This window comes from Balaenoptera borealis (genome assembly GCF_965194805.1).
Source record: "Balaenoptera borealis genome assembly, chromosome: 7".
NCBI classification, from domain to species: Eukaryota; Metazoa; Chordata; class Mammalia; order Artiodactyla; family Balaenopteridae; genus Balaenoptera; species Balaenoptera borealis.
This window is the reverse complement of record NC_138864.1, coordinates 11412408-11423631: the sequence shown is the minus strand read 5'-3', so window position 1 is coordinate 11423631 and position 11224 is coordinate 11412408. Positions and strand designations below refer to the sequence as shown.

The following is an 11224-nucleotide window of genomic DNA, read 5'->3' as shown; positions in this document are numbered from 1 at the left end:
GGAGGGAGGTCAACCTCGGGAGGGGGCCCAGACCTGAGAGGGCAGAAAGCCAGCACAGCGGGGCTTCACCTGGTCGGGGGACAAACCCCGCTAGCCCAGGAGAGCGGCAGGGCGGCGCTGGGACCGTCACCAGCATCTGTTGAAAAAACAGGTGAACCCACCACACGTTTTATATTCAGGTTCAGCACCCAACTCGGTAGACACCTGGGAAGTCCCATCAGAGGCTGATCTACACTGGAAGCTTCTTCCTACAGCTACTGGGACAGGGGCTTTCTACCAACATCAAAAAGGTAGCAGCTCCTATGATCAATACCACACATTATTGTTAAATTCTTAGAATCTCTGAATACAATTTTCAAGTCTCTGGGCAGAAATCAAACTATAATCCACTGATCCATAAACAATCCCCTTCAAACTCCCAAATACACACACACACAGGCACACCCAGACACGCACACACGTGTCCACACCCGCACATGCCTTCTTGGGGCTTCCCATTCAATACGACAAACAAATGCCTGCCTCACTGAGGCTTACCAAGTTTATACTTTTATTATACTCTGAATAGAGATGATATTTAAAGAGCAAAGAAAATGACTATACAAAGGATTTATAGAACATTCATTTACATACGGGATATATTCTTTACAATATAAGAAAAGTAAAAATATCCACTACTAGGTAAGGCAGATAAGGAGACACGATGAGGTCTTTGATGCCGAGGATACACACGGAGACCCTTAAATGCGGTGTGACTTAACACAGTTATAGGTTAACACTGGAGGAATACAGCATAGGTTAATGAGCAGGTAAACAGGCCCTGGCTAGGACACCTGTGGGGTGCAGTCCTCGTGCATGCCCCAGGACAGTACCCCTGTGCCCACGCGCACCCCAGAAGCCAGATGCCTGGGGATGTTCCTTCCCCACCTGCCCCAGAGTCAGTGTTGGCGGTGGGGCTGCCTGAGGTCTGAGCACGAAGTTCATGGACTCGTCTTGTTCCATTTCATGCATATGTAACACACTGTCGTACCAGCTCCTCAGAAGACAGGGAATTGGCTTCCTTTCGTTCCACCTCAGAGGGAGCCATTTGCTGGGAGGACACCTGCTGATGCCCTTGACTACTGAGAGTAAAAGTCTCAGCTGCCAGTCGGTTTAAAAAGCAAATGTCGTGGCTTGCATGCTCTGGACGAGGACGGCCTCTGTGATTGGGGTCGTCGATGTCTCTCAGCCCCGCACCCCTCTCTTGCTCCGATTTCTACAGGAGCCCTCTCATCCTTCGTCAGAAGGATAAGGGACCTGGCCTGCGGTCCCTGGGTCAAATCTGGGGACAAGCATCTCAGGAGGAGGCCCCTCTGGGGGACAGCAGAAACCTCTGCTCCCCTTGGCTGAGTTCTGGCGTTAATGAAAAACGGAAATGCTAGACACCCCCAACCCCGGGTACCAAGGCATCAGGCCTCTGGAAGATGCCGGCACATTCTTCCTGCGTCAGGGAAGAGGGTCCGCGAGGACCAAGGCAAACATTTGGCACAGAAATGAGGCACTTGTGTTGGTGCATCAATAGGAGCTAAACAGTGGACCCACCCACCTGCTTTCACACACACACTCACACTCATACACACGTACGATGCCCACTGCGATTCGGCCAATCCCACCTCTGCTGTCGCCGAGTCTGTCTCTGCCCCACTTGAAAACAGAGAATCCAAAAAGCACACTTCCAAACGCCAGTGTGGTGACCGCCACAGTGATTCCTGGTGTTTGAAGAGCTGGTGCTTGATCTGGGAAGCGGAGGACACGGGCAGTTCACGGGGGATGGAGAGCCATGGTGCAAGTGTCTTGGGTGATGGGGAAGGAGACCGGGGCCTCTTGCTCTGGGATCTTGCAGGACCATTGGCTTCTCCTCCCAAACCTCTGACCACTGGCGGATTCAGGTGGACAGACCACGGCTCTGCAATATGCACATCAGCGTAAGGAGCACAGCTGATTAGGTGGCTAAGGTGATGCAGAAGAGCCGAAAAACAGCGTGGGAGGACTGAGACCCCCCCCTCATCCTCCCGGTGCTCGGAAGCCAGGACACACGGATCCCAACAGGAGCCAACAGGCGGGGTGGAGACAGACAAGTGCTCCCTCGGGTCCGTGGTCCTCGGGATGATCTCTCCCAGGCCCCCGGATGGCCGAGAACAGCGATGTGGAGGAGGGCTGAGTCTCCAAGTAAGCATGTCCCACCTCTCAGGACCTTCCCCCACCCAGCAAGGATGTATCCACAGCCTGGAAATGACACATGGATGGTCAAGCGCTCGGGAAGGCTGCTTGAGGCAAAGCCAGCTTTCCGCAGCCGCCCGCAGGCCACGACGGCCCAGGGAGCGGCCAGCAGAGTCCGCAGCACCCGTCTTGGTGCATCCGACACGGGGACAGATGCTCCTCCCAGAGCCCCGGCTCGGCAGGCGGCAGCATTTGGACACCAGTACAGCACAGCAATGGCAAACTGTTATCATAAATAACTTGGCGTTAAGTAAAATATAAATTACATGGAAATGGGGTTTTACTCCAGTCTTCTCACTTTCCCCTCTCACGGCCCAGGGTGCCATTCAGACGAGGTACGTGAGCAGAGGTGGGGAGCCGTCCCCACGCTCAGGCTCTGGCCTCACAGTGACCTCATGACCTCCCTCGTCCTCCCCGCCCATCACGTCGTCCCCTTGTCCGCGATGCCCCAGTGCCCCGCGAGAGCCTGACCCGCATGAACCTTCATCCAACACACTTCCCCTTCTCGGGTTAATCGGCACCTCCGTCGTGGGAGGACAGCGGCCCTGAGGTGCCCGCTGGACAGGAGCCCTCTGACACGGCAGTGGCGAGGCACCGCCGGTCACTCAGGGCCACTGAGGAGCGGGCCGGGCTCCCCTCCTTCCCACAAACACCAGAGTTCGCGGAACACGGGTCCCCACGTCTCCTTGCATGGTCCTTTCCTGCATGGGGACCGGGCGGGCACACCCGACGCCCAACTTCCTCCACCTGTAAAGCACTGGGCTACAGAAACGCGTCCGTGAGCAGTGGCTCTCAGCTAAGGCCAGCTGGTGGCAGGGTTGTTTGTCTGTAAGGTTGGAGGAGCCCCTTTCCCTCCTGGGCCTGGAACGTCAGGGTCACATAGGCCCTTCTGGAGTCTCCAGGCTGTGGGGGCTCAAATCTTCTTAGGGGAGCCGATCATGACCTTGGACACGAAGTTGACGATGGCGCTGGCCGGCTGCTCGGGGTCATGCTCTGCAAACAGGTGGCACACGTTGTCTGTGGCGCTGCCCTGCTTCCGGGCCACAAACCCAAAGACTCTGCAAAAGGAAAGCCGGGTCAGAGTGCCAGCTGTGTCCTGTCCACACCACAGGATACAAACCTCCGCCTCCTGTCGCACCGCCGCCGCCCCTAACCTCTGCCTCTCCAAAATCTCAGGGGCCGAGTCCCCTGCCGGACACCTCCAGACGCAGGTCTGCGTCCTCTCCGCCTCGCAGACCCTGCAGGGAGGATGCTGTGCCCAGACCTCACAAGGGAGGAACCTGAGGGGCAGGACCGAGGAGTGCCGGTCGCGGGTCTGGGACCTGAACCCAAGCCGCTTCTCCAACCAGGCCAGAACCCTCCAGGTCTGCCAGGAGGTCTCCTGAGCTCCACTCCCAAGTCTCTGGTGGAGAGGACCCTGGCTCTACCTCAGGAGCCGCCTACTCCCTGCTCACACCATCAGAGCAGACGGGCGCACAAAACTCCAGGTGCCAGCACCCCAGCCTCGGCTCCTGGGGTGCTGGGGGCTCTCCTTGGATGCCCACGATCCCACCCACTGAGGCCAGAGGATGGGAGGTTAAAAACACGCCAGGGGCTCCCTTCTCGGGCCTCATACCCCTGAGTTACAAACTACGTGCAGGTGAGGAAACTGTCTAAAAGCACAGAACAATCTAATATTTTTCTTAGAAGAACTGAAGCCTTTATCTGAATAAGCTTTCAGGAGCCGCAAACTGAACACAATAACTACCATTATCCAAACCCAAATCCCTGGACTTGGATGATGGTAGTTATCCCTTATCTAAGGTCTTTCTTCTCCTTCTCAGAACGATGAAGAATTTTTCTGTATGAGCTGAGTGGTTTCCACACCATGGGAGGGACTGACTGACGGCACTCAAGTGACCCCCGCCCGGGGCCCCACACTCCACACGGCTGGGATCGCCGTGGGCCCTGTGAGCCAGGGCCGGGGCGGCCTGGGGGCACTGTCCCCCGCCCCAGGGGGCTCCTACCACTTTATCAGATGCCAAGACAAACGGCAAACCTGAAATTGGAATCCTAGGATTGGACCCCTGCAGTTAGACGTTTGTGGTAATCAAATTTAGGTGACGCAGAGGACGCCCACCTGTGGGAACGCAGACAGCTCTGGAGGGTTCCGAGGCCGCGTGGCCACCGCAGAGCCTGGGCCAGGGCAGAACCGTGCTCCCTCTGGGTTGGGAAACAGTGACGCCCACTGCACTCACGCAGCCCTCCCTTCCAACACCCCGGCCCCAGCGCTGCTGCAGACTGTACCCCTCCTCAATGGCCAGAAACGCTGTGCAATCTCTTCACGCTACTTATACCATATTTTATGGGTCATATGTAAGTATTGCTCATTCAGAGAAGAGCAAGCAGAAAAGTTAGCCCTTCGCAGGCCCTTTCTGCATAAAGAGAACACTTTCATTTTTGTTTAACGCCAAACGCACTAACACAACATTGTAAATCTATATACTCCAATAAAAATTTTTTTAAAAAGGCCAAACCCAAACCCAAACCCATCAGCGTTATTTAATCATTTTCCTCTTTGGAAATCTGGGGCAGAATTCAGCTCTGGAGGCGAGCGTCTACTAAGAAAGAATGAAGACAGGCTGGCAACGTACCTTGAGCAAGGGCCGTCTGTGATCCACCTTGCAAATTACAGAATAAGAGAAGAGTCACGTTAATTTCTTCATTAACTTAAAAGGCAAAGGAAGCACATGCATTGCTTAGTACAGATACAGACGTCTTACTTCCTGTCTTGTGGATCCAACGCACAGAAGATCACGCTGCTCACGGGGTAGTGCCTCCGAAAGAAGAGCCTGCGGGGACACGGGAGAGGGACAGCCCATTACTGGGGTTCTGCAGTGACAACGCTGCCCTGGGCAGACCCCCATGACGAGGTTCGGGGGGGCAGAAGCCTATTTTATGCTTTTACTGGTGGTCTGGAGAGAAGAGCAGAGTGTACGTTTGTGAGAAATCAGCAGACCTACGAAGCTGGGCAGAGTGGCTCCGGGAAAAGTCGGCCCTAGGAAAGGAGCGCGTCTCGGGGTGAAGGGAAGCACCTTGCAGTGACACGGAGAAACTGCCAGCCGTGTGGAGGGCGGGATCACACTGAGTGAGGCCCAACCTTCCTGCCCTCATCCCAGGAAAACACCAACTGTCTACAGCCCTAGCAGCTGCCCGTGAAGAGGGCATCTGGTACAGACCACCACTCTCCCAGGACAGGAGCCAAGCCAGCCCCAACGAGGCGTCTGACGGCGTGTGGTAAACTGTCGAGGGCTGTGCACGTGAAACCTACTGGGAGGTGCTACTAACGCCGGGCCGGCACAGCCGCTGGGGGACCCACCAGAGGACTCCTCTGTCCTCGGTCCCGGCTCCTGTCACTTGTCCTTTGTTTCACTGCCAGCCCTCCCCGCTCCTCTGAGCATGGCCTGCCCTGTGTGCCCCACTCCAGCTGGGCAAGCGCCCTCTCCTCTTGGGGGAGGTGGTATCCCCAGAGGCTGGTGGCTTTGATCTGGGCAAGGAGAAAGCTCATCAGGAGAAGGAAAGAAAGAGGCCAGCGTACGGGAGAGGCACAGGCAGAGCCGGGCATCTTTCAGCGGGGACACTGAGGACACAGCCTCTTCTGTCCAGCATTAGCCAGGCTGAATGCGCGTTCCGTCTCCCGCAACAGGGAAGACCCTGCGTGCCACGGACGCGGCCCACCCCCATGGTTTTATAAGGACACAGGGAAACTAGAGATACAGAAAAAGCACACAGGTAGCAGGAGAAAATAGAGAGGCTGTGAAGGAAGGAGCCGTGCTTTCTTGCCCGACCCCGTGTCCACACTTCAGCCGAGCCGTACTGGCGCCTGCCCGTGGATATCTCATTCAAGTCACTGACATCCCAAGACGGTTACCTCAGTGCAGCCTGAGAGGTGAGGAAACCGAGGGCATGGCATGAGGAACGTGCCACGGTGGCCCGTCGGGTAAAGCGCGGGGGGCAAGGACCCCAATCTGAGGGGCAGGACCCACGCTCCACCTGACACTCCACACCCGCTTCATCCTGAGAGCAGTGGGCGGGAGCTCTGGTTCAGGGACCCTCCCAAGCCCGGGACTAGCTCTGGAGCAGGGGCCGCGCCAGGAAGAGGTCCAGGGCGCCGGGGTGAGCACTGCCCCACCGGCTGGTGCGGAGACTGGCCGCCTGCCCCTTGAAGCTCCAGCCATCACTCTGCTTTGAGGGCCGCTGACCTGGCTTCCTCGTTAATCACAGCAGGCTGTTTCCATAACAAATAAATAATAACTGCCTCTGAAATGCCTTGGATCCTGAGGTCAAAGTCTCTGCTCGTGGGAGGAACACGCTTGCCTTTGTTCCATCCACGCACCTGACCCTGCTCTGTGCTCACCTGGAAACTGAAACAGCATCTACTGTCTAGATGTTCAAATGTTGTTAACTAAGATATAACAATATATAATATCTAGATAATAGTTAATAATTAACATTAATTATTCTTATATACATTATTATTATTATGTAATAATTAACATTATCTAGATACTGAAATAATATCAAGGTCACACTCTCACCTGAAATGGGATGACCAACAATACAGAAGCAAAGATGAGTGGATTCTATCATAGTCTCTGAGTGTTTTTACAGAAATGACAAAAGATTTTTGCATTTGCAAATTACACACACACACACACACACACACACACACACGTGTGTGTGTGTGTAAGAGATACTCAAAGATCCATGTATCTTTTTTAAAATTTTACTGACTTCTAAAAAAACAGCATTTGGGCCTAATGTCAATAGTTTATACGTGTCTCTGGGGACATACAGGACATCAGGGCCAAGCACAAATTCACTGGATCATTGATTCGTTCCAGGACCGCTGAGCTTTGCCGGGGTGACCACCGCACGTCCAGGGGCCTGGGCAGAGCTGGTGGACGGTCTCACCCCAGGTGGGGTCAGAAGCCCCCGCCCGCCCCACAGCCCGGCCACCAGGCACACTCACTTCCTCTGGTTGTCCGTCAGGGTGATGCCCTGGGCCGACACCTTGAAATGCACGACCGTGGACAAAGGAGGCGGCTCCTGGACCAGGGTGATGCTCAGGGCCTTCTGGATGGCTTGGTGGCCCGTGAGGGACTCCATCTCCACGGAGTTCAGGTACCACACATTGCAAGCTGGAAGACGCAGAGGGAAGCGGCGTTAACGCGTCTGCCAGACACGAGGGCCCTGGGGTTTATGAACAACATGCACATATGTGTGGCCAGGTATGTCTGAGACAAACGCCCTTTACCCCCAATTCCAAAGGTGTGGAGTGACCCAGAGATGCACACGCCCCGAGGCCAATGCGGAGAATAACACCCCGTCCTGCCCACCCCCCCCGGAAACACACAACCCCCCCCACCCCCGCACTGGAGCCAAGGAAACTCCTCCCACTGGCCCAGGATGCGTTTCCACCCCTGCGGCATTATTTACACCTGGTGTCCCAAGGGTGGGCTGGAGGCACCTTCTCAGTCTCAGTGTGGGTCTGGGTGGGATAAGAACACAACCACACCTGCAGTTCCAAGGAAGCGTCTCCAGAGGGGAGCCTGCAGCCTGGAACCCCAAATAGCCACCCTGCACGGAGTTCTGGAAGCAGCAGACATCCAGAAAGAGCTGCTGAGAACGAATGACTAGCAGTGACTCAGAACACAGTCTGCGTGCAAAGAGTTGGGATGGCTTGTCCTATCCACACGCTGCCAAGGGGGCTGGGGGTTTGTCCACCGCCATCTCCCCTTGGGGGAAGCAAACAGCTGAGTGTGAACGAGACTTTGGAAACAGACTGATGGCCCTTTGAGCCTGGATCCCTGCAGCTCAAGCAGAAGCTAACGTGGGACTTCGAGGCGTGTGACATCTGTGTGACTGTGGGACACTCAGACTCTCCCTCAAGTTCAGTCCTGCAGGAGCTGTGGCTTTGCCTGGCCACCCACCAAGGACGTGTCCCCCCAGGAACAGAGCCGCTCTTGTTCCCCGCTCTGCCGGATGCAGCCTCTGCAAGTGAGCGGGGGCTGTCTTAACTCCATCTCTGAAGGCCTCTAGATTTTCACTAAACAGAAAAGAAAAAGCTTCCCCTCGACTGGAGCGATAAGACGAGCGCTGTGACCTCGCCTGCACCATTTTCCTTGGGAGAGTCTCCCGGAGGCCCAGCCTCGGACCGGCTCCACCTCCACCCCCACTTCTGAGACCCAGTAGCACTCACACTTGCTGGCAGGTGTGCTGCCACAGGTGGGTTAAGAAGAACGGAAATAACGTGCAATGTCCCTGGTGTCAAGATGCAGGGCCGCTTATGAGCTGCTAGCCCTCTGTTCTCTCCACGGCCAAGGCGACAACCCACAGCTACTTTTTAAGAAGGTGAGAAGGTTTGAGGATTCGGAAACTTCCACTTCAGCGAACACACGATGATGGAGAAAGAAAGCAAGGCCTGGGGTTCGTGTAACAAATTCATCAGAAAAACGAGGCCCCTCCCTTTACCCTGGATGGGGGCGTCAGAAGCGGGCAGGCCGGAGCCCCGCTGACCTGAGCCGGGAACAGCTACAATCCTTTGATTTGCCGGAAGAGGCCTGAGTGGAAAGGCTGAGTCTTGAGGGAAGGTGGGAGATACCAGAGAACCGCCCAAGAAGCAAGCAGCCCCAAAGACGGGTGACGGTATCTCCTGGAGTGTCAACTTCACACGGCTCCCAACGCGCCCAGGAGAAAGATCGAGATGTGCTGGAAACGCCAGACTTCCCCAAACGCATGTTAACTGAGAGTTTCATCCCAGACACCAACTTCCCTCTATAAAGTTTACTGAACAAGTCACTTCTACTCTCTGAAAAAGAGCTTGGTATTTCACTCCTGTAATTATTAAAATGACATTGTGCCATTAAGCAAAATCTTCAAAGAAGTTGCCAAACACAATGATTTTCATTTCTCCGAGCTCCACCTAACGTGGCTCATTCATTAGGACACTTATTCTGTGTCAGGCCTCGACTGAACATCTGAGACAGACTATCTCATCGCATCTGCACCAGGGTCCTACGAGGAAGATTCTGTTATCAGCCCCAGTTTACAGATGAGGAAACTGAAGTGTAGAGAAATACGCCAGAAGCCTGGCAACTCCCCAGGGGCTTGCTGTGATACCCAACCTTCGTGCTGGCTCCTGCAGTGCTCAGGGAGGACCACCGGGTACCAGGCGCCAGGTAGAGAACACGGGCTCAGGAAGAAATTTCGCGTAACATTCCTGAGGATGAGATGTGATTTTTTTTTTTTTTTTTTGAGCTGTGAATTTTACTTCGAGACATTCCTCAGCCATAATGATGCCCGTCAGCAACCCCGTGTGATTGTCCTGACACAGTGGCATCTTTTGAGCCACTGTCCCTCCTGCACATTTTGAGAGGCAGGGAGAAATCAGAGAGCCCTCCCTGAACGGCTGAGTTGCCGTGGCCACTGCTGCCCTCTCCGCGCCCTCTTGTTCCAGCCGGCGGCACTGCCCCATCTGAGGGCGCCAGGCAATGAGACACTCCAGGAAACTGCAGGGCCGGAGGCTGACCTGCACTTCAGCTCCTGTCTGAACTTGAGGGGTCTACTTGTGTCGTGCTGGGAAAGAGAGTGAGTTGGCAAAAGTCTTTAAAATGGCAGTTGCCCAAAGCTTTGATGAAATCAGGTGCTTTTATGAAATGCTCACGTCAACCAGGACAGCCCTTCTGGAAGATGATTCGGCATTATTTATCAGGAGGGTCAGAAGACCTGCCTGCACTCGGTAACCTGGAGGTCCCGCTCCGAGAGGCCTGAGACAGGAAATATTCCATAACCAGCTGAGACAGCTAACCTAGAGGTGAAGATATTTGAGCCCCATAATCATTTGGTGGGAAGTTAGTTGGGAACAAACTATGTCCAAAAGGAGGGGAATGGTTAAATCAGCCCCTCAATGGAATACCAACTAACCAGCAAATGGTAATCACGAACCCTGCATAGCAACATGGAAAAATGTTAGCGGTTTCTGGGAAAAGCAGAATAAAACTATCTGTGCCACGATGAGACCTATACGATAAAAGGCGTGTGTGCCTACGAACAGTTGGAGGTGTGCCTGGAAAATTTAAGGCGGTTTGATTTTAGGACGGTGACTATTCTGCCTTTGATTTCATTAGTATCACTATAATGATACTCATGCAGCTACAAAAGAGAAAAAAGAAAATTCTGATCTAGTCACAATGAAATCCCAGAAAATTGTTGTCCCTCCTCGGAGCGGAGAGGGGAGCCCTCCCTTCTCCCAGGCACGTCTCGGGCAGCTCTGCTGAGCATACGCCAGCCCCTTCCCTCCCCAGCAGGGGACAGATGGGCCTGCTGTGCTCGTCCCCCGGGGCCTGGCCCGACACGTCCAATTCCACCTGAGGGTGCGTAGCTGTGGTGTGATGTTGAACGGGAAAGCGCCCGGCAAACCCGCGGCGGGAAGCAGAAGTGTTAAGGTCCCAGGTTCTCGCCCAGTTCTACCACTGCCAGAGATTCAGGGTCTGAAGGCCACAATCCAAACTCAGAGAAAGGAAGTCATGCAGGAAGGTAGCCTTCCAAGTGCTGTCTGTGGTACTGAGAAGTTAGAAGCACGCTAACCGGGCAACCATAAGGGGTGGAATCAGCCGGTGGATGGTTCCTCGGCCACTGAAAGTGAGACCTAGGCTGTGTTTGCAAAAAACATGGGTAAACCCCTTATGCTAAGGGGGAAAAGGAAAACAGTCAGTGGTTGTACCTGGGTGACAGGTCTGTGAGGAATTCATTTCTCCCTTGCTTTTCTGTGTCTTCCTTTTTTTTTTAAACTGGAAGCATTCCTATTACTTTTATAAAGAAAACATCCTTTACGGTACGGTACGTTAAAGACACAGCCCTAACGTTTATGGGATATCGGGAGGGGTTGTCGTGCCAGGGCCTTCAGCTGCATTCCACGGCTTCA

The 11224-nt window shown here is 54.4% G+C and overlaps 1 protein-coding gene across 7 annotated transcripts in view; it reads right to left on the bottom strand.

Annotated features, from left to right (window-relative positions):
* Positions 1-527: 527 nt before the first annotated feature.
* TNS3 (tensin 3) overlaps positions 528-11224 on the bottom strand; it is a 236494-nt gene continuing 225797 nt past the window's right edge. For all 7 annotated transcript variants that reach the window (XM_082399615.1, XM_082399616.1, XM_082399618.1 and 4 more), the window contains 4 exons: positions 7271-7439; positions 5022-5090; positions 4893-4919; positions 528-3317 (listed from right to left, as the gene is read on the bottom strand). In XM_082399615.1, the coding sequence (XP_082255741.1) occupies positions 3173-3317; positions 4893-4919; positions 5022-5090; positions 7271-7439 (410 nt within the window). In that variant the 3' untranslated portion in view covers positions 528-3172. The remainder of the gene's footprint in view (positions 3318-4892; positions 4920-5021; positions 5091-7270; positions 7440-11224) is intronic.